Source organism: Vanessa cardui, chromosome 8 (assembly GCF_905220365.1).
Source record: "Vanessa cardui chromosome 8, ilVanCard2.1, whole genome shotgun sequence".
Lineage (NCBI taxonomy): Eukaryota > Metazoa > Arthropoda > Insecta > Lepidoptera > Nymphalidae > Vanessa > Vanessa cardui.
Window position 1 is genome coordinate 11,253,916 of NC_061130.1, and position 25,180 is coordinate 11,279,095.

Consider the following 25,180-nt stretch of genomic DNA (forward strand, 5'->3'; position numbering starts at 1 on the left):
GTCTTCTGATTTATAAAAACAATTAAACACTGGAAATTTTTCTATATTTAAACAATAATTATCGGTCCAAATTTAAAAATGCGTGACGGAAATCCATATTTTTTCAATTTTTCCCACATAATGCCTTAAAAACAAAAAACTTAAAAACATAAACGTTAGCTTTCCGAAAATGTATAAAAACTAGGAATTTAAAAGTTTTTTTACTTTTTTTTTTATTTCAAAACAACCGAACTTAAATGATCAGAAAGGCCGAAGGTGGAAATTCGTGCTTAAAGTAACTTTTTAAAAATCCTACAAAATTAACTAATAATAACATCCATTGAAAAAAAAAATACTTACTTATTTAATTTGATTAATAAAAAATTAAAATAAAATTTAGAAACATAAACAGTTCAATAGCAAGTCATAAGTAAGATATTTTGTAATATACCTAAATAAAGTTTTAGCAAGCGAATTAACAATGTACAGCACATACAGCACGTTCTACAGAGAATAATGCAGGATTCTATCCTTACTCGTGTTCTCACGAAGAGGTCCCTGAAAGGCGAGTTATATATATACGATAACCACGACCTTTCTTGACTTAGCGAAAAAAATTCGGGGGGGGTTTGAACCCCCAAAACCCCCCGCTGCCTACGGCCATGGTATGAGGTGGTTATAAGTAGTAACGTGGAATATTGTTGTTTCATAATATTCATTTTGAAACAACAATGTTTGTGAGTGCAAACCCTTGTCGGTAATTTTCAGTCAGTTATGACATAATCTACCCATGTTTATGGGCAATGTTGACTTGATTGATGTACATATAAGTATAGTATATCTATACTTATATGTACATTAATCAAGGACTTTTTTCACAAAAAAGCATAACTTTGCATAAGAAAATTGCATGGATTTTTTAATTAAAAGTTATTTGTTTACATCTTCGATAAGAATAGGATGTTACTAGTATTCTTTAATTATATAAACAGAATCACCGGGTTGAATTCCAATTTTATACAATTTAAGATGGTTTTACCGTAACACAACTTTCAACCACGATGTTATAGTCTTAAAGATAGAGTGCGATTTTGGAGTCGTGCATTAGTGATGTTTTTATTTCCTATGGCTGACAGCCCTTATCAACCGACTTCCAAAAGGAGGAGGTTATCAATTCGTCTGTATTTTTTTTTTTTTTTTATGTTTATCATAACTTTTCACTGGGTGGACCGATTTTGATAATTTTTTTTGTGTTTGAAAGGTAGTGCTTCCCGTGGGGTCCCATTTTTTTTAAATTTTTTTCCGATGATGGTATCCATATGAAAACGACATAAGTCTTAAATTTGCATTATGTATATGCGCGACAAATAGGTGAATAACTGAAAATCACGTTAACCAATTTTGATAATTCTTTTTTTATTATAAAATATATACTTCAACGTTAATTTGGTGAAAGTTTGGTAAGGTTCTGAGCACAGGATCCATGACAGAGTAACGGAACGGAAGGGAACGGAACAATTCTGAGGAGCACGTTAGCGATACTCAGTCGAATCTTTTATTTATAGGTTATTTGGATATTTGAGTCACCTTCCGTAATGTGGTAATGTTTATGTAATTATCATAGTCGAATATTTTAATCAACTAGCTACCCACCCCGGCTTCGCACGGGTGCAATACTGATACTAAATATACTACAGAATTTGTTTATTTACGACATCACATCGCAAACTTCTAAAATTATCATTGTTTCTTTACTATATTGTTCATGTATTATATATACAAACCTTCCCCTTGAATCACGCTATCTTTTTAAAAAAACCGCATCAAAATCCGTTGCGTAGATTTAAAGATATAGGGACAGAGAAAGCGACTTTGTTTTATACTATGTAGTGATGGAACTCCTATACGGCTCGCAGTTAGGGTGCGATATGGGGCAGAATTTCTTACTATCTTTAATCAAATTTTGTGTATGTGATGTAATGTAATATGATGTACTACATATATTAGCTCTTTTTCAAAGTTTTTTTGCTGAGGTCGATTACAGCTTTTTCGAGGGATCCTTGTAGTTTATGCCGCATGACGTATTAAAGTCGCATTTTGGAAAGTCTATTTTTGCATTATTCGCAAGTTTCCTTTGAAATTGTCCTCGAAGTAGTTTCTGACTCATATAAACGGAAAGCTCAATCTATCCATATTAAGAAAAATTAGTTAGTCAAATTCACAAGCTTCACTTAAAATCAGAAAATAAATAAAAATTTTAACAAAAAGAAAAACCGACTTCAAACAAAACACTATTTAAAAAAAAATGAATATGCACGAAAAAGTAATAAAAATAATTGCGTATTCAACATATTTTTTAGAGTCTTCCTAGGTAAAATGAAATGAAAAATATTAGACTACTTAAAAGTCGATTAACGATTATATCATGTAGTTATAATTATTGTTATATTTGGAGTCGGTGTCAGCCAATAAAACCCTACAGTATATCTATCAAAAAACAATACGAGAATACTTTAACAAATATGTTTTTTACAAATTACCTTTTACAAAATAATATACTGGATCAATCAAGGGGCTCGTATCGCTTCTTTCTTTTGATTGTTGGGGCAAGGGCACCGTGGCTGACACCGGCTCCAAATATACCAATAACTATAACTACATTATATAATCGTAAATCGATTTTTAAGTAGTCTAATATTTTTCATTTCATTTTACCTAGAAAGACTCTAAAAAATATGTTGAATACGCAATTATTTTTATTACTTTTTCGTGCATATTCATTTTTTTTAAAATAGTGTTTTGTTTGAAGTCGGTTTTTCTTTTTGTTAAAATTTTTATTTGTTACGCACTAGGGAAACATGACGAAAGCGAGATAACATTTCTTTCCGTTTTATGAATTATAATAGAATTTAAAATGATAGGATCCCGAATGATAAATATAGAGGAAAAAAAATAAAAACATAGATTTCATCAATAAAATAAATATATTTTTCTTATAACTACAAGAATAATATATATACGAAGGGATTAAAGACATTTTGTAAGCGAGAAGAGAGCGGTTACGTTCGGCGGCGTGGAGCACAATGTCATAACTCATAAGCCGATATTATGACGTTATATGGTTTTGCCATCATGGCCGCCGGCTTATGTGTACGACTCACAAAATGACTTTACCTCCAAGACACGCCAATAGATTTTTTACATCAAGAAAAACAGTTGTGTAAATAGCGGTTTCACGGTATAAAATATTGGCCGTCGTGTCCCTTGTTACGTTATCTGGCATCCGTGTTACATATCGTCCTTATTTATATTCCAAATTGTGTCACTAACTAAGTAATTGTCCATTGTGTGAAATACTATAAAAATGCTAAATTTGAATAACTAAAACTAAATTGTTACAACTACAATTATAGTATCCAAGAAAAATATTTCTACTTCTTACAGTGTCAATGAACGCTATAAATGTAAACAAATATTATTACAAATATTCAACTTAATAATACGAAAGGAAGCGAAATATTTATTAGAATATATATTGTTTTATCACAGATGGGTGATATAGAGATATCACAATTTCAGTAAAACGTGACATGGTATGTACATACACAAAATACGTAAACGTATCGTTGCACACACTAAAAGTTATGATGATTTCCTGCCTTTCCTACTACATTGCTTCATCGCGTTAAGGATGCTATCATATATCATTTTTTTTAATTCCTGTGTTTCGATTTAATTCTAAGGTATGTTTTGATTTTGAAAAAATCTCCTGCTTTTAATGTTTTTGTAGGTATATATTTTGTATGTGCGCTAATATCAAATTGTTTACAATTAAAATGGCTGGGTATTTATTAATACTAATGCTATAAATGCGAACGTAACTCTGTCTCTTTCACGCGCTAATCCACTGAAGCGGTGTAAATAAATTTTAGTCCAAAGAAAACTAGAATACCAAGGAAAACGTTTTTAACATCTGACGACCATCCCTTTAAACGAGAGTGACAGCTAGGTTGTTTAAAAACCATCAAAGCTCGAATACGAATAAAGAGAGGTTTCCTAAACAGAAAGAGCGTTGTTTAAAACGGAATCCCTATGTCGCCCTTCGACGTTATCCTCGTAAAAGTTACAATTTTCTTTTGACAATAAGTTTGTGGCTTATTTCACAAAGCGGTTCTAATACTTGTTGGCGGACAGAGCACCATCATAAAATTTTTAATTATAGACTAATATAACTATATAGTAAAGAAATTTTTAAGCAAAATATGTATCGTATCTTGATGTATAATTTCTTTTTAATAATTATCACAAAATAATTGCATCTTATAAGGTGCAGGAATAAGTGTGTACTTTTTTTCACGATTTTCCTGACAGATATTAAATGCATCAGCACATGGTCAATTTACGTTGTTTGCAAATCGCATATCATCGCTCATCATTAAAAGTTAGGCAGAAGAACCTGAGTCCGATTTAATAATAATGAAATTCTTATTACTTTAAAATTAGGACATTGACATGTGTAGTAAATATTCACCTTGACTAATGTGTGGGTTACAAGGCTAAAATATTTTTGTATATCTTATTTAATACTAACAAACATAGACGAAGGCTCTTGCGGTCTCACACACACTGGCACACGTATTTCTTTCGAAACCGCACACGGCGAAACGTACATCACAGTTTGGTCCACGCGTTCCATTTGCCTTTTGTTTTTCAATAATCTTATATAGTATACTGTTGACCATAAAAAAAAAAAAACTCAAAATGCCTTTTACCCATACTAAATTAGTGTCTTTCTTTTACCTATTCCGTTATTATTCTTAATATCTCCATGTCGCACGTTATTTAATGTAATTAAATAAACAATACAAATATTTAAAACATATTGATTCTTTAAAGCATATTTATATTTCTTTTCGACACAAAAGGCAAGTTTTAATTAACCTTAACCTAACCTCTTACTGTAAGGAATAAATTTGTATATTTTATAATTTTCAATTGCTTCTTCCACAGCTATTTTATTTTAATTTACTTTCCAAACACCATATACATTAAATTGAAATAAATAAATATTTTACATAAACGTACATATAATATAATCGTTTAGGTTTCAGAACAATCAGTTGTTTAATGTACCCTACTATATACCTAATTTTACCAATTATTAATATACATTTGCTTGTTCAACATATACATGTACAATTAACATAATGTATTAATATAATGTATCACTGCAATTTAATTAATTACATTTTAAGTCTATTTCGATTTGGTAACTTTCCTCCGTAATGTAAAGTAAACTATTATCCTCAATACTATAAGTTCCACAACTAGGATAAATATATTCATCCAGAAATTATCTTGCTTAAATCCCATTTCTTTTATAATCTCCTTTGGGTACCTGAAACAATACGGAGTAATATTAAACTACTTGAAACATTTTTAATGATTTTGAATGTGATGGTCATATTTTTGGGATTTTAGTGAAATCTTTGAACCAATTGTCGTCACGTCGTCGTGAAAGGTAAAAACGGGTTCCGTTAATTCTCAGTAAGATTTACTTTCAAGCAGTGTTAACTGTACATTTAATTTTTGCAATAACTATTCAAAAATGCTCGTTAGAAAGAGTATGGAATGTCGGTTGTTTATTTTGTGCATAGGGATATCTAATATGCCCTTCACGTGTTCCTTTCTTACTACATTTCTTGTTAACTAAACATCATAAATAAATAATGTTTTTGGTCTAAATTCCAATATTATGATGGTTTGGTTATATATTTTACGAAAAAGGTCGACGCGTTAAGGTTCTTACCTCATATGACAATACAGTTCGCTCTCCGGGCAGTCTAGGGGCGCCCTATTGTATGCGTAGAGTGACAGAGCAAGGGCCTCGAACACATATTTGAGGAACGAGACGAAAGATATGTACTGCATAAGAGGTGACATGTGAGACGTCAACACCAGAAATCCCGCGAAGACGATCATAGCACACGTCGTGATAGCACCAAAAAATGTCCCGTTCTGAAAAAGCATCAAAGAGCTTTGAAGTAGAATATTGAATACGCTTAAAAAGAGCAAACAAAGCAAAGTTTTTTACGTTTTGAGCAAATTGAAATGGTTTGTCCAATATTGATCTATACCAATAATATTCTTTTAACAAGTTTAAGAAGATTATCTAAATCTGTGAGGAGAAAAGTTTACAATACAAGTTAGCACTTACGATGGCTTGTACACACGTGCCAATGAGATTTCCTATAGCATCAGCCAGTAGAGTTACATTAGCTAGAACTAATACAAACATGGCAAACCGCCATAGTTCTGTCGGCTGACCAGATAGAAGGTACGATGGTGCTGAGTATACTATACTAAATGAGATCTAGAAAAAAAAATGAAAAATTATTAAAAACAATATCAGAATGTAATCTTATGCCGTAGTTATTATTCATAATTGTTATTCCACTTTGTTATTCATAACTTTGATAGATATGTCTGCATATCAATCTGGTATTTATGTTGCAGCCAACTAATCAAATTAAATATTCAATGAAACGCCTAGCCGCTTTATAAACTGCGAAATGACTTTAGAAAATCCATCTTTCGTTCATTAAATAGATTCGTTTGACTCCACTGTTTTATTTTTATATTGCTTAGGTGATAAATACTGACTCTTTTCAATTAATTACACTGTGTTAGGTTATTACTTAGGCGTTTAAGTGATTGACTTATTTAATTAGGTGGCGGTGACATTTATATTTTTATCCTTGCCTTGTACATTTAATTTTAATTTTATGAGATATCAAAGATTATTTACATATTAGCTGATTATAATGTTATTTATAATTGTTTAAACAATATAAGCATAAGATTAAATATTTATTTTTATAAACACTTAGATAATTTTTTACCTGTAAAGGTATACTGGTTACTAATGTAGCAGCATAGTATGTTTTGAGGTTATACCAATTATTAAAACTTTCCTTCTTTAAAACGGGTAACTCATCTGGAACTGTAAAAACAAATTTAAATGAAACTTGTTAGTTCCAATACAATTACAATTTGGACTAAAATTATAAACGGACAGAAGATTTAGAGACAAAAAATCTTTTGACAGTGAATATATTAATACGCGAGTTTTATGATGAACTATCTTGAATTGATTGAATTATCTTGAACTCGTTATATGAACCCAAACACAAACACCTATACAAATTTTTGACGTGTGACGCTAAAATCACTGATGAGTTATGGTTTTTCCAAAATTTCCAAAACGGCTTACAAGTCTTATTGTCTAAGTACTAAGTAATCTCTTTTGTATTTTTATCAATACGTTTATTTTATACAGTACTTGCTAGTATGTATGTATGTGAGATTGATATAAGAACATACGTTAGGATAAGTAAGCTTTGATCATTTTAAATTAAGTTTTGTTCGTACAAAGTTACTTACATTTAAGCACGCCAGGCATCATCGAAGTATAGCAGAGATAAGAGGCAGAGATGATGAGATATCCAAGATTACTGAAGGTCTTTGATGCATCGTTACCCATGTACTGATAGAATATACCCATCAATATTCCAAGAGCTATATGTAATAATATCTTTAGATGTGTAACTGTCTGTAAGGAAAAACGAACTCATAAAGCTTTTATATAAGTAACTAGTGAACAGTCTATATTAATATGTGTATCTCGTTTTCGTTGTCTCGCGATCAAAAAGCTAATGCAAATTTGATTATTTTTTATAGGAAGCAAGGTTGGACTTTAAGATTAGGGCATATTTTAAGCCTAACAACTAAAGAACAAATCCTCAATGCCAGCGAAGCCGCAGATGATAGCTACAATTTATATGTTCCATCGTCGAGAAGTGTTCATATATTCATAGAGTTAGCGTGACACGTCTATACACATAACAAAATTGGAGTGCCTGTTTGTAACTTTAAAATAATCGCTTCATACTCAATGCATATGTTAAAAATGTTATTTTGGCATATGTACCGTGTATGCTAAATACAAGGTACATGTGCCAAAATAACATTTTAATGTTATTTTGACATATGTACATTAAAATGTTATTTTGGCATATGTAAAATAACATTTTTATCAATTTTAGTCTGTCTATTGTTGTCTTGTTCGTTTGTTTGTTAATTTTAACGAGACTTTTACTAGCAGATAGTTCGTGTAATAAGGAGTAACTTTGGATACTTTTAAAAGTAGTAAGTTATAGTAAAATCTACGAAATAACCAAAATAATAACATTTTTATTGCATACAAAACCGCACGAAGTCGCGGGTGCAGTTACTTTGTTAATATATTTGAAATATACTAATTAGAAGTCATATTACATTTTTAAAAATGAGATTAAAGTATCCTCTTTGAACTCGAGTTTGTTGGCCGTCGCCTCCATCCTACACTGTCTATTGTGTTAGACTCAATCGCATTATAAATTTCAGAATTCATTTAAAAATTTAAATAAGTAACCATTTATATCTAACCTTTTCATATTTTTCATGAATATTTATTGACTCATATTGGAAGTTAATAATCGGAAATTTTAAGTAGGTAAAATATTTTTTATTAATCTAGAGATAAAATCAATGAAATTTCCTTTGGAGGAAATAAAACTCACCCAATCTCTATAAAGTTGAATGAGACATCGCTTAAAAAGCACATTAAATTTGTATAATTCCGGCGGATTGTTGACGACAATTGTTAATTTGCCGCATGAAAACTTTGGAGGCACTTTCGGAGATTCAATGAATGGCTTTTCGTTGAAGTAGTGGTGACTGCAGATTTTCGCCGCCAAAAACTCATTGAAATTGCCGTATTCTCCATTGGCTATCTCCAATACTACAATCATAATTATATTGAAGACGTTTCATTGTCAACAACAGTAAAAAGATCAACTAACTACAAGGTATTAATAAAATAAATGTATTTTAAAAATAATTAAGTGTACACACAAACATGACGTAAGTAAGTACTTACTGTAATCGGCCGGGTTATGATACTTAGGACACTGCAGACCTAATGACGCTAGGTATGGCACGGTGTCTTCGCTCGGGCCATCATAGATACATTTTCCTTCGGCCAATATATACACCTTAAACAATTTTAAGTTCAATATTACGTAATATCGAACATCCTAATGTAATTGTAATGTAACGTAAATTGTGAGAACTGTGAGATATATATCTCACAGCTGGGCTAAGGTCTCATCTTCTTAGGGATTGGGTTAAGTGAATATTCTATCACGCTGTATTGTGTGTATATATGTTTTTCATCATGATGAATTTCTTCAAGATCGAGTGTAAGAAGAATTATTATTTATTGAGCTTACCTGGTCAAACATTTTGTATAATGATGCTGGTGGCTGATGTATTGTGAAGACGACTGTCCTACCCGACAGAGCAAGTTCTTTAAGCATCTTCATGCAATGCGCTGAAGTCGTACTGTCCAGTCCTCTTAAAAAATAATTAATTAATTGATTACGTTTGTTTGTAGATAAAACCCCGAAAAGTGAAAACCTAGGATCGAACTCAATTTCGGGTTTCTGTACCAAAATAAATACCGCACACCAAGGAACCGGCAAACCGGGTGAAAATCAGCGAGAAAAAAATGTTTTTGTTCCACATTGATTTCAATGCAAACATTAAATTCTACCTGTGACATCAAACATATGTATATTTTATTCGGTGTGGACCCTATCAAAAAAGTTTTTAGTTTTATAATATCCTATAGCACGAACCATCCTTAATATGAGTTATTAAGCAAATATTTTATTTATGAGCACCTTTAAATGTTATAATTCAATTTGTGTTTTTTATGTTGACTGTAACTGGCTGGTCTTGTATCTTGAATTTATTTTATGTTTTATTTATTACTTAATAAAATGTAAAATATTAATTATAGGATATATCTAAACTTTTTTTAATGAATTGAATAGATAACTATGTAATAAAATACAGACAAAAACAACGTACATACAGTAATTAAAATCATTAATCAACTATATTATATTTATATATATTTTCTTATGCTAATAATTAATGTGTTTAATATTTGTATATCTAAAATTGTAATCAGTGTTTTTATTTTATGTTTTTTGTTCAAATGTATCCGCTTGTGTTCACAACAACTATTGTCAGTGATGACTTGATAACAATGAGAGAAATATTATTAGTTAAACAAAAAAAATATGTAAAGCAAGAGAAGACACGAACTAATGATAGACACGCTTAGGGTCAAATTTTCAGTTCAAAGTTTTTATTTAATTAAAATATTTACCATGGTTAGTATCAAATATTTAAAATAAAAGCGTATTTAATATGTTATGAGTCATCTCAATATTATTCCTAAATAATTTATCTTCGTATTTACATATAATAATTAATACATTAATAATTCGGCTATAATGAGAATTTTTGTCAGAATTTAAAGCCGGTCAAAATACTCGAGAACCCAGTAGCGTCCGCAAAACACTCAGACCTAACACAACGCATAATTACGAGTATATCCATGTTTTGAGCTAATAGTCTGAACCGGTATTCAAGATAATAGACCGTCAATTATATAAAAACATTTTTAATTATTGCTCGACTCAGGAAATTTCTTAAGGACTTAATTAGTATGTTGTTTTATTTTTTATAGACCATAATGTTGTTGATAAATCATTTAGCAGTTATTTTCTAAACATATCGCTTACCTAGCCTACCTAGAATCTGGTATGTGACACAATGTCTGAGTAAACATGTTTTGTAAACATAATCCAATACTCGAGCGTCACCTATTGTGCGTTGACAGTATGCAACAAACCTTCAGAATATAAGCACCGACAGCCTATTTCAATTGAAGCTGGCGTAAAGTTGAACAAGCCTTAAATATAGGGACATATTCTATTGATTTTATAGTAAAGTAAAGTATCTTTAATGATGTTTCGTCAATTCATTTGTAAAATTGTTTATTTTTATTTATCCTCCTGAGATTCTATAGAGAATCCTACTAATCCTATACAATAAGTAGGAACAACAACAGAAAACTTATACATAATGTTTTTTTTGGAAAATGCGAAAGTATCTCTGTCTGTATGTTGCCCTTTTATTCCCATCTTCAATATTACGAAATTTACACTTAAACGCGAGCAAAGTCGTGGGCGTAAACAATGTATAGGCGCATAACGGTAGATTATGTAGGGGTCCCCTGTCCAAATAACCAACACGATAGGATATTTTCGGTAGTGAAAAATAAATGATGTAATATGATAAAAACTAAAATTTGTATAAAATATGCTTAAAAATAAAGGATAAAAGCAAACTATTGCTTTATTATACATAAATTAGTAGTCTTAATTTTTAAGCTATATATCACTTGATCTAAAACACGAGCCGACAAGGTGAGACATAATTGAGGCAAAAACTGTCAGTTTATTAGCTTTATTTATAAATATATAAAGGGCAAAGTATTAATAGATTAAACATTCAATTAATCCTCACATAATACCTATATACTTTAACTACATTATTTGACTTTTAGTTGATAAGCATCTCGTTTTGTTTTAGAGTTCCAACCGAACAATCTATATTCCAATATCATCTGGCACTTTGACACACAATTTTTCTGTAGTTTTAATGCTATTATTTATACAGACACTACACAGGAACGATAGCGATTGTAAATCATTATTTTTCCAGATTTTTCTTTTTTTAGTTTTGAAGTTTTATTTAGTTAACGTTGAATGCGTGATTATTTATATATGCACGATTGTTGTTTTGTAGGAAAAAAGATTTAAAATAAGTATTTGTAAAACATTTAATTAATTGGGCAAGGAAGCGTGTTTATTTTACCGATGTTTTTCTCTTTTTATTAAGAAGATTTTGAATTACTTATTCAGATACAATATAATACCCTGTTAATCAAAAATAATTAATCATATGCGCAACATTCTGAACTTTGGAAGTAAAATTAAGTGGATACTGGATTATGTATGTTAGCTGATAATACTTACGTAGTTGGTTCATCCAAAAAGATCACAGGCGGATTGTCAATGAGTTCAACGGCTATGGACAACCGTTTTCTCTGTCCTCCTGACAGATTGCAACATCTTGTATTCTCTGTACCCGTCAAACCTAATGTTTCAAGTACATCACTTATCTAAAACAAAAATTAAAATTATTATTTTTTATGTATTTCTAGATTTTTACGTTGTTATCTGTATTTGATGTTTTTTTTTTATTATTAATTACATATTTATTTTTATGTCTACACCATAGTAGGTAACCATGGCATTAAATTTATCTGTTTATTTTTTTCTACTGGAATAAATAAGGAAGAAGAGGTAGGTTAAGTTAGAATAATCAAATAAATAAGAATTGTATTTATTGACCTATAAAATCAAATTACTTCGTTGGGCTAACAAGTACGATGCTCACCAGGTCATTGTATTAAGACTTTGAATTCGAAAAAAAAATATTAGGCATTTGTAACTTACGAATGAGCCAGTGTAACTCAGGCTCGAGGGATGTTACATCTTTGTTCCCGAGGTTGGTCGATATTGTAAGCGATGTTTCAATTTTTTTATAATGTAAATGGCCGACGGTAACCAGTAACCATCAGGTGGTCACTGGTACACTTACCACCAACAATTTTATAAAAAGGCTTGCTCGTGCCTTGGAAAGCAAATGGGCTATGCGTTTTCAAGTTGTATTGTGTTGTCGTTGCAATGGACTATACCTATGGGTTATTTAAATGACAACAATGTTTAATTGGATTTCAGCGTTATGTACGACTGCGTGAATCGTGACGTGAGGTACTGTCAAAATGTCGGACAAAATATCAGAAAAGGTATGATCACGGTCGAGACTCAAATGTAATTTATTATATACAGACCCGTTTTTTTGTCAATACATAAAAAAATTTAATGACAAATATATCTTATAATTTTGACCTCAGCGTCAATTCTTGTAACAAAGTGTTATTTAATTTAATCGAAATGTATTCGTTGCCATTCAGCCGTTTTCCAATTCTACAATCATAACCAGTTGCGATCCAGTTGCGGATCGATCAAAGTTGGATCAATAAATAAAATTGGGCCTAAATATTGAAAACTGAATTTCTCGGTGGTTCTTCTCAGTACAAACTACATTCCTAACCGGTGGTAGCTTTACTAATAGAATTTAAGAAGACTTAGAATGTTTAAACGTACTAATTAATACTTTAAAACTGTTTGTAACAGCCCACTTGAATAAAGTATATTTTGATATTGATGTTTTTTTGCAAGGAATAGTCGAATGAGTTCCGAATAGAATCGTTTCAGGAACGTATCATAACTTTAATAATACGTGATATACTCAAGCCCGCCTGGGTAGGTACCAAGATACACATTCATTACAACTTACAACTGCTGTACTAGGTGATTATAAGCTATTAAATATAATAGTGTAAGACTAAACTTATAACATTTATTATTTATTTGAATTCAACTATGTAAATTTAACGTAATTATGTAGTTAATTTTATGTGTTTATAACATATTGTGCTTTATATGATACACATTTATGTTAATATTTTTTAAGTAGGTATATGTTTTATGGTTTTTAACGTGACACATAGCAAATGATAAGGCAATTAATTACCGTCTTAAATATAGTAAGGCTATCATAATAGAGGTATGACGAAAGAAAAAATTACATTCAAATGATCTAATTCTATTTGTGATTATTACTTAAGTACCCACTGAAGTAATAACAAAGTATTTTCGATAAATAATTATCTCGGCTATCTCTATAATCCTAAAATAAAGACTATTGGTCATTGATATCGACGTTTCTAACCCTTGGCCTGCGTAAGCTGTATGTTTTAAACAAAATCGGACGTAATGGTAATATCATAATTCTAACTTAAAACAAAAGCGAACAAATTGTTACCAAATTTAAAATACCTCATTGGGCAAATTAGTAGCTTGTAAGACCGCAGATTCCTTAGCCCCTGGTAAAAACAATATCGGTTTATTAAAAAAATATTGGGTTTATCTAGAATTTTGTTTAACTTCGGAAATAACACGAAGAAAAAGCTCATTATCCCTTCGGATTATGATTTTGAGAGTACTGATAGTGAACAGTGCACTTCTGTATATCCGTAACTAGTTAATGAGTCTGGGGAATAGCCGCCATAGACTATATCGGCCAAAAGAATAGGTATTATTATTATCATCGAGGATTTTTTATGATATATATTTTGACAAGTCGTTATATCTGTTCAAGAAGTTGGCGCTTCCAGGTTTAATTTATTGGCGTGCATAAGTACGAGAGACGCTCAAACTTACAAGATTTCTTAGTGTGCGTACATATTTTTTTATTGGAAGCTTAGGTAAGATTAAAAAGACGTTAAGAGTTTAATAGGTGCTTTATTTTAATGATTTTAATTTTTTATCAAGTCAAGCATTGATTATTATTATGTATTTTTTATTGGATACTTACACGCAAACCGATCATCACATATTATCTGAATTATATTAGATTACCATTACAAAAACAATAAATTGTACGTGGACTGTGATTTTGATATACATATTTTGTATTGCTGTGAGTCCGTTATTTTTTTATAAAAATAACTACTAACAACAATAACAGGTTGCAGGCCACTTGAAGAGGACTATTATTCTTATAAGGAGTGTTCTTTGCCTTGTACTAAGAAAACCCTCATAAGTGTTTGTTTTCTATGTCTGGTTAAATATTACCCTCATTTATCATTTTTAAAAGGCTGCCTTATATAATTCCGACGTAACTCAATTCATAAAAGGTAAAATAATGTAAATATTAATTTGTAGAAGACGGTTCTCTAGTCAGACAACTAGGTATGGTGTTCGTTTAAATGTTACTTGAGCTGCAAAAATATGTAAGAAATATAATTATTATTATACATTTATATAGTTGTCAATGAAAATTATCTTACTAATGTTATAAACACGAACCTTTGAACGGTCCATTGTAATCGATCACACTAGATCGGCTGAGCGGATCTAAATGAAATTTGGCAACAAAGATAGATTATAATATTGAACTATATTACAATAATATTGCACACACGTTATAATTTTCTGTCGGAAAAATACTGACTAACATATTCCACCACCTTAATTCCTTCAAAGGAACAGAAACATGTATAGCCTATATGAGGTCAACCGCCTGTCTTTCTAGGGTAGACTTCATCTTACCGTCAATATTTTCATCGCGTTATATATAATATAAGTATCGTGACTGATAATATTAGTAACAGATCGTTTTAATTTTAGCATTCCTTTCGATGTTGTTCTATATCATTATGGCTCCGTTCCGTTACTACTGCCAATTAATCTGAAGTATATATTATTTTTGATTTGTCCTTGATAATAAATTTTTGCAACATCAACTCCTCGAAATATATATGTATGCTTATATTTATCCATAATTATTTCTGCAAGCCAATGATTTTGGTAACTTATTAACAAAATATGAATGTCACCTGAACGATTTATGATTATATTTGATGTAACTATTGGTAAATTGGATTATATAAATTCGATACGAATAATACAACACGATTTTACAGCACATTTAAATGGAAAAATTAGATTGTCAAACATTTCCTGAATACGAAATATTTGTGGATAAATTTTCCTTTGACGTGCAGTAGGTATGTGATATTTAAATGATATATCATATAATTTGAATTTTTTTATAATCATTTATTTGTGACTTCATTAGAGATACTACTAAAAATTGGAGTACATTTTGGTATTCGTTTAAAGCCAAAATAATAAAAAAAATGACCTACTATTACATTTGCTGTGTCGAATGTCAGTCTTTTGATCTTAGAATAAATTCCCTGAGTCCAGAGAGGTCTGAAAGGTGAGGGCATCGCCTTTCAGACCTCTCTGGACTCAAATGAAATTACAAATTTTAGGTATGTTTTCATAAATTTATATTTGCTTTTGTGTATTTCATGTTCATAATATTTTTCTTTCAATTCAAATAAATTTGAACATCCCTATCGATTTGATACTAATGATTTAACACTGCGAAAAAAATGCGTTCTAAAATCAAATTGCGAATATTTAACTACCTGGATTAATAATGGGATAATTAAAGTTTCGTACATCCGATAAAAAAATCCTTATCATTATTACTCTCGTGTCTGTTTTTTCCAAGAAAGGCAACGTTTACGAGTACTTATTTTTTAGGATACCCCTTATTAAGCTCAAGCTAAATTGATACCCATAATGATAAATGGTTACTGATCCCTACATGAATTATGCTTATATCCTGACATACGAGATATACATGATTATACATTACCACATCTTTTAAAATAAAGACTTAATGCTTAAAATACAAAAGCTTCCAAACTGATTTCATACGGTTTTTAACTATAGACGGAATTATTTATGAGGAAATTTTAAATGCATAATTCATTAGGTTTCGAGTACATTAAATGAAATGTGACAACGATTTTCGAATGTTTTGGAAAGACAAGTAATAAGTCTGCAATATTTTGTATTCTTATGTAAACGTTTGTATATTTCAATTACATGTTCATTACGTAGAAAAAGTATTTAAATTTATTATTATACTTACAACGGATTCTTTTAACTTTGCCGTTAAACAATTGCCAAGTTTCAGATCAGCAGCAAATTTCATTAGTTCTCCGACTGTGAACAGTGGGTTAAGTCGGTCATCCTGCAGTATATAGCAAGATTTCTTACGGTACTCCTTCAGGTCTTGGGACTTTTCGTTCCTTCCTAACTCGCATATGCTATCGCCAGCTCGAATTTTACCTTTGACTCCTTCAACCCTAGAACAAATCGATGAAAAATATTAATTTACTATTTATTTATTTTAATTTACCTCGAATATTCATGAGCTCATCGTCACGAATATAATTACGTGGAAAAATAACGATTTCGTCGAAACCAGTTTACTGACTTTTTATTTATCTCTGTCGGTTTATTCTCGTTAGTTTTAATTATTTTTAATGCAATACAAATTATTATAGATATTACTATCTGTCAACGTGTAGCTACATCCTACCTCTTTGCTCTTTAAGATCTAGATCTAGAGCAAAGTCAATGGTTATTCAAGTTATAAGCTATATAACTGAAATAAAAGAGGTTTTTTAATTACATCAATCAAATTATAAGATATAGGAATAGCATTGACGTATGTGGAGAAACAAGAATAATATTTAAAATATTCTTTATTTTATTTTATATATAAGTATTGTGATAAATTAAAATCTTCCAGGTATAATATAAAAAGAGTTATGTGATGCAAGAGATAGCATTTTTTTCTATTCAGAATAGTAGGTTCTTGAGTATACTGCATGCATATATACTCCAGAATTAAAATATAGACACATGAGAAGCTTAATTAATTGATATTCACCAACGATTCTAATATCAAAAAAAGTAAATGATTTTGATGTTTCCAGTTTTATTGCGCATCTGTTATAACATATTTGGTTATATATTTTAGCCAATTTAATGTTATGATTTGAAAAACTAAATCGGATTTGCATGTTACACTATAATTATTAAATTTTATATGTATATCATTATAAGTTTTAATAATCGGTTGACTATTACAATTACCGACAGATTTTGGCTCACAAAAACGATGAGATGTCTGTTTTTTTTATATTCAAATAGAAAATCAATATTACCAATTATATAATAAGTATATATATTTTTTACCAAGCCACGGAACTGCCTTTATAGTCCAAAGTAGCCAGATAAAAAATAATAATAAGAATATATTTATATATATGAAACAGACTGTATCATTGTAGTAAACATTATAAAGGCATATGTAATCCGCACAGCTGCTACACATGGTCATCTAGCGTGCTGTCAAATATATAGATGCTATCTTATGATAAATACTCGAATAATCTTATCAAAAATATTCATACAAATCTGTAGATAATTATTACATTTATCAAATAAGTGATATTCCATAAATTTATATTATGTTTATTTTAAACACTACTTACAATTATTTCGCTAATTTTACACCTTAGTCAAACCTGATATTATGACACGAAGGTCAATGAGTACTTTGCAATTAAAATAATTGGATATTTTCCTTTATTTTTTTAAAAGTAAAATTATTTATTTTGTTAATTGTACAAGTTCACAACTTCACTGATTCTAGTTGTAAAGACTACTCAGATCAAAGCAAGGGTATTTGAATATATACTTAATAATTTATTATTAATTCTATATTTGTTTATTTCTGTCTGTGGCGATAGCTCAGATAGCATAATCGCTACCCGCGTTTATATCATTAGTTTATTTATATATAATTATAACGTTAGAGATTTGTTTAATTTATAACGTGAATATTTTCGTCATTAGCATCTTTATTTAATTATTCTTTTTGCATTAGACTTGTTGAAGTTTATCTGTATCAGACAGTGCACACACTAGTATAAACTTGTAATAGTTAAAATATGTATTATTATACTAATTAATCTAATACAGATGAAATAGGAAGGAGTTGAATTTACTAAAATATAAAAACTATATCAGTACATTTATTTATTTTTTTCTTTTTAATGGCATAGGTGGCAAACGAGCAGGAGGCTCACCTGATGGAAAGTGACTACCACCGCCCATGGACATCTGCAACACCAGGGGGCTTGCAGGTGCGTTGCCGGTCTTTCAAAAAGGAGTACGCTCTTTTCTTGAAGGTTTCCATGTCGTATCGGTTCGGAAAAACCGCCGGCGAAAGCTGGTTCCACAAAGTGGTTGTGCGAGGCAGAAAATGTCTGAGAAATCGCGCTTTTATGGATTTTCGGACATCAAGGTGGTGCGGATGAAACTTAGAATTTTGACGAGATGTCCGAAGGTGAAATTCAGCAGCCGGGATTAATCCGAACAATTCCTCGGAACATTCCCCGTGAAAAATTCGGTAGAAGATGCAGAGTGATCCGACATCTCTACGCAAAGCCAAAGGATCAAGGAGATCGGAAAGGGCTTGATCGTCGATAACTCGAGCCGCTCTACGTTGGATGCGGTCAAATGGAAGGAGCTGGTACTGGGGAGCACCCGCCCAGAGGTGAGAGCAGTACTCCATGTGAGGCCAAATTTGCGCCTTGTAAAGTTTTAGGCGATGGGCCCACGTGAAATACTGTCTCGCCTTGCTGAGCACGCCCAGCTTTTTTGAAGCCAATTTGACTTTGCCTTCCAATTGACCGCGGAACTGAACGAGGCTCGAAATATCAACGCCAAGTATTCCGATACTACCTGTAGCGGCTATTGGAATGTCCTCAAATCATGGAGATACGACAAATGGTGTTTTTTAGCGGTTAACGCGCAAACTTGAATCTTTTTGGGGTTGAAATGGACTAGATTTAGCCGGCCCCCATTCGAGACTTCGTTTAATGAAGACTCGATTTCAGACACAAGTTTGTTCCAGTTCTCTTCGACGTTTTCCGTGTGTATAAGGTTTCAACGGTACTGTCGTCTGCATAGCAATGAATGTTCCCGATTTGCAACAAATCATTGATATGCAGAAGAAACAGAGTGGGTGATAGAACGCAGCCTTGTGGAACACCAGCATTGACGAATTTTAAGTCAGAGCATGCACCGTCGACAACGACCTTGATGCTCCGATCTGCCAAAAAGCTGGTAATCCAATTGCATAATTTCCCGGGAAGCCCATAGAAAGGAAGCTTCGAAAGAAGCGCTTTGTGCCATACGCGATCGAAGGCCTTCGCTATGTCCAAGCTGGCTGCTAATGCCTCCCCCTTACTCTCAACTGCTTCAGCCCACCTGTGAGTAAGGTAAACTAGAAGATCACCGGCTGAGCGACCCCGACGGAAACCGTACTGGCGGTCACTAATCAGCTGATTCTCCTCTAGGTACCGCAGGAGCTGGCAGTTAATAAGGGACTCCATTATCTTGGAGAGCAAGGAGGTGATGGCTATAGGCCTATAATTGGACGGGTCTGAGCGGTTGCCTTTTTTAGGGATCGGATGCACCAAAGCTGTCTTCCAGGAATTCGGGACGACGCCTAATGTGTAGGATTGCCGGAAAAGACGCGTTAATACCGGTGCCAACTCGGGAGCACATGTCCGTAGCACGATTGTTAGAATTTATTAGTAGATAAGTAAAAACGCGGATGGCCCAGTAGATTGAAAAACACAAAACTGTGGAGAATTTCATCATTCATCTTATGCAACAAGCCTAACGCGCAAATATTATTTAAAAAAAAAAAACAACATCGCAGCATTTCAAACTGTGAGTACTGTGATTGCGGACTTTTTTTTTCTTTTAAGATATTTCTTATATTTCTCTTTATATTTGTTTAGATTATTCCTGACCTGTTTCTGAAAGGTCGTTCAAAGTCCTTACTATAATTAATCACCGAATTAAAAGTTAATTTATACAAAATTTAAAGCCGAAACTTTATGTCGCTAATGGTAGATAAACAAATGTATTCCATTTATGGATCCATAATAAAAAAAAACAAAGCTATTAAAAGTTGGCGTTATTTCTGGTTTTATTTTCGCAAAGAGTATTTAGTAGTTTAATTCGGAAACAATAATATACATATATAAGGAGGCGATAGTGTGAAATGTGTTTTTTTTTATTTTTATAATATTACTATAGAATGTTATGAAAATTTATGTTATATTGAAATACTGTATTGTCTTCGACATAATAAAAATGCAATAGAACACAATATAGACACGCTACAATTGAAAAATATTTATTAAATGATATTCGTGTTTTATATAAAGGGAACAAGGTGTAGCTTCTAAGATGTCAAATGTAGTGACTAGTAATTAAGCAACCGTAAGCGGTTAACAATGTTATATTATACCAGAACCATAGCTTCGGTTGTTAATAATAGTATAGTACTTATATTACACGACAAAGATAGTATAAGTTACGAAATTGATTACCTACCTTGAATAAGGTTGTGCTTTTATTAAAATTTATAATTACTCGTAAGGACATAATATTAAAACATTCACACAAAAAACAACATTCGTAAGTCGTTCAAAAATAATTATATATACAATAAATCTTTATTTTATATTGTAGGAACCTTTTCTCGCATTTATATACATTTCGGTTAACTTTACAATAGGCCCTCTCCAAAAGGATTCTTAGAAGAGATCGCCGCTTTGGTGATAAGGCCTTATGCGCCTAATGCTTAGTACATAACGACTTTTGATTGTGTGTACTTATTATATATAATTTATATATTGTGTTACGTAAAGAGCAATAAAATATAAAATTAATAAACTTACGAAAAACCGGTGAGTGCGTTAAGAAGCGTTGTTTTTCCGGCACCAGACGGGCCCATGATAGCTGTCAACTGGCCTGATTTGAAGTGACCGGATACATTTGTTAAGATGGTTTTTTTTTCTGAAACACAAAGTTTTTTTTATGTAACAATATACGAATAATACCAATTAATTTAAGCGATATGCACATAAAAACAAATGTAGAAGTCAAATTAATTATGTTATACTGGTCTCGTTGAAAATGTCATGGTCCGCATTATTATATTTTCTTAATATGAACAATATTTAATTGAATAATTATTTACGGCGGCGTGAATCTCATTAATTCAATTCGATTTACTTTTTTGTATAACATAAATATTATCCTTCGCTTAAGAGTAAATTAATACTCTCAAAAATATAACCCAAATATATATGTAGGTATATGTTATACCTATATATAAAATAAAATAATGACGCCTGTAGTGCAGTTTAATTGTGATAAAGTTGTATATAACAAAATAAATATTCAATAATATGTATATGTAAATAAATATAATTTAATATGTGATCTGGTAATTTTAGATATGTGTATATAATCAAAACGCTTTATTATCAGGACGAGTGAATATTCGTATGTCATTGTTTATAATTACTGTTTGTCGTAATACTGAATGTAATCCTGATATTTGCCTATACGAAATTACTTAGCCAAACGCGATAGATAACGTCATGTTTTTTAATGATATACGTAGGTTAGTGGAAAATGAGCAACCTAATGGTAAGTTGTCACGATGAACCATAGACATTGATGCCGTAAGTAATATTAACCCTTCCTTCTATCGCCAATGCGATACCAGCTTTAAAATCTCTCTAAAATGTTATGTCCCTTGTATCTGTAGTGACTCTGGTTCACTTACTCTTCAAAACTGAACACAACAATACTAAGTATTGCTATTTGTCTATATCTGCTGTATGGCGGTCACAAAGTCCGACCACGAAGTAATTCCTAATATATGTGTATTATATTTATTTTAACCCGTCATACGATAAGTTACGACGGGGTTTAATGAATGAGGGACCTCGACCCCGCCGGCGGGGTCGGTGTGTGTTAGATAGAACTGTTACCTAACGTGACGCTTATACCTAAGCTTCACGTTAGGTAACAGTTCTCAGTAGTACGGGTCACAATGATTTGAACGTTATCTAGAATGAAACTAATTCCTCGTAGTTTTATATCCTTTAATATCACTGACTGGACTTGAATGACAACTAGAGGCGTTGTTTCCTAATCCCTATTCAGATTTTTGCGTTCTAAGTTACGGTCAGATGACTACAACCTATTTAGTCGAATGACAGCAAGCAAGAGGTGACGGTTGTTGGCAGCAGCGATTGTGTAGTTTGTTATAAAACTACATTTTTATTTGATGTGCACTTCGTTTACACTCTTTTATTTAATAACTACATATGATTAATAACTGTTTTTTCTTGTTAACATATTACTTTACGTAAATTACATAGGTACGAAAGACATCTTGCCATGCCAATTCGCTCATTCGTTAATAGATTTATGTTTATATAAGAAGCCAAAATCATAGTCAAAATGTCATTATCATTCAATACATGAAGAATATATATATATGTATGTAGGATAAATGGATGGATATAGAGGTAGAGGACGGCCAAAGAAACGAAGGATGGATAGTGTGAATGAAGATATTATGGTTAGAAAAAATGTTACTTGTGAGATAACATTCGATACAGAAGTATGGTAGGATAGGACATGCTGCGCTGACCCCAAATAAAATTAGGATAAGGACGGGAGGATGATGTTGATGATTCAATATCTGTAGAAGTTTTAAACTTGCTTTTTGATAATCAAGAATCTATCAATAGTTAGGAAATAAGCACCTTGGAAGAACCGGTGGGCGTAAGAAACTCAACGGTTTTTAAATATCCTATTTTACAGTTGTTGTTTTCATACAATAACAATAAATATATTTTCGTTATTCGAAGTCGCCTGGAGGCAATCATCTCACTTCCATGGTGCAATCGACCAAGAAGTCATTAGTTTGGTAATATCCAGTCAGAATCTTGGCATCCGATATAATCAATAAAACAATCTATACAAAAAACAAAAGGATTCCAACATTTTGCGCAAAGGCGCAAAAGGTAGAAACACAAACTGCATATATACCGACAAAGTGATTTTACTTTTAAATATATTTCGAAACCTCACACAAACACAAATTAGTACATTGTGTAGAAAAATAAATGACAATGAATACATATACATAATACAAATTTGAACTAAATTATAAATATTTGCATTTGGAACTATTGTTTGTTAATCACCCCAAAATAAATAAAGCCGTTGTTTAAAAACATTATAGGTACAACAAAGCGGTAATGAATAAGTAAACTACTTAAGAAATAAGATCAAATAGGATTCTGTAGGTCTATTCTGTAACAAGAAATTCGAAACTCACCTCACAACACGACTGTGAAATGTCAGAATGTGTCAAAAATGATTCAGATGCACGTATCAAAATGGCATATGACTGTAAATTAGTTGTCAAAGTATCACGAGTGACAGACGAAGTGAATTCTTAAAGAATCGTATCACTGAATCTAAATAAAAAATCTATTTGACCCAATATTTATTTTTTTTATTTTTATATATTTTTTAAATAAACTATGAAGGTTTCGTCTGAAAGATATCTTCCACAACGGCCAATCTCAAAAGAGTAGCCAACTACGCTGGATATATACAGTATTCAATTAAATGTACATATACTCTATTACTGAACTCTCATAATCCGATAGGTAGGCAAATTTTCAACCGGTAAAAGTTCAGGCGTTGAAACAGTGGCTATGCGTGCTTTCCGAGACCCCGAAGAGTACACTTACAAATTTTAGACTAAATTTTTTTTTTTTTTTTTATTTTAATTTAAAGTCCTACCTGGTAACCTAGGATCTGTGATCTTATATCTAAGCAGTAGACGAACGAGGCACTGAAAATAAGTGTTAGTAAGTGAAACTGACGCGATGTTAAACAAGTCGGACCTTTGCAACGAAAGTCATATTTACGATTTTAACAATTTTTTTTTTTTTTTGAAAATATTTAAATATTTTTGTCGCGTTTAATCAAACATTTTTTTAGGTATTTCAAATGCTATGGCAAGTTTTGTTTTGTTTTAATTTCATTGTAAACTGATGAAACCTGATAAATTTATAAATGAAATGTCAAGTAGTTTTCTATAATAGGCCAGTAACTTTTTTCCGATCTTTAATTTATTAAAGAATTAAATTTTTAATAATAATTTAATAAAAAATTAATATTTAATTAATTTATTAATTTTTTATCAATAAATTAATAATTAATAAATAAAAGAATAGTATTGTTATCGCCGTCTGATTTCCGGTCAAATTTCATCTCAACGGATGGCAGCACTGTGCAACGTGAAGTTCGTAGGAGGCAACTACAGGGATACGCTAGCTGAATCGGTTACTTCGGAATAGTGCATTGGACAGTGTAGACGTGTCTTTGTTGCCTTAGTCATTACAAATTATATTAAGTTATAAGTGTGTATAGTGTTGTATTGTGTTGATTAATAAAGTAGTTAATATCAGAAGTGGTTAAAGTAACGACGCCCAGGATGCCTCGTAAACGGCAAAAGAATACGAAACGATCACGGAGGCACTCTTCGACTTCTAGTACGATATCATCATCATCAAGTGATGAAAGTAATTATCACCACAGAAGTAAGAGGCACCGGCACCGTTCGCCTACTGTGAGTCAAAATGTTTTATTATCGTCTGTTATACCTGAGTTTGATCCCTTGTTAGATGATGTGAATATGTGGATAAATGTTATAGAAGCAAACGCGGGTAGTTTTGGCTGGTCAGATCAAATGATTAAGTATCAAGCCCTCCAAA

At 31.4% G+C, this 25,180-nt stretch overlaps 1 protein-coding gene across 1 annotated transcript in view; it reads right to left on the bottom strand.

The window, feature by feature from the left end:
* The window catches only part of LOC124531784 (dnaJ homolog subfamily C member 10-like), a 70,751-nt gene that overhangs the window by 15,379 nt on the left and 30,192 nt on the right, over positions 1–25,180 (bottom strand). The window contains exons 2-11 of the mRNA XM_047106309.1: positions 21,266–21,383; positions 16,582–16,798; positions 11,976–12,121; positions 9,312–9,435; positions 8,960–9,074; positions 8,601–8,821; positions 7,423–7,591; positions 6,882–6,982; positions 6,197–6,352; positions 5,789–5,997 (exon numbers count right to left, since the gene is read on the bottom strand). Coding sequence (XP_046962265.1) covers positions 5,789–5,997; positions 6,197–6,352; positions 6,882–6,982; positions 7,423–7,591; positions 8,601–8,821; positions 8,960–9,074; positions 9,312–9,435; positions 11,976–12,121; positions 16,582–16,798; positions 21,266–21,383 — 1,576 coding nt within the window. The remainder of the gene's footprint in view (positions 1–5,788; positions 5,998–6,196; positions 6,353–6,881; positions 6,983–7,422; positions 7,592–8,600; positions 8,822–8,959; positions 9,075–9,311; positions 9,436–11,975; positions 12,122–16,581; positions 16,799–21,265; positions 21,384–25,180) is intronic.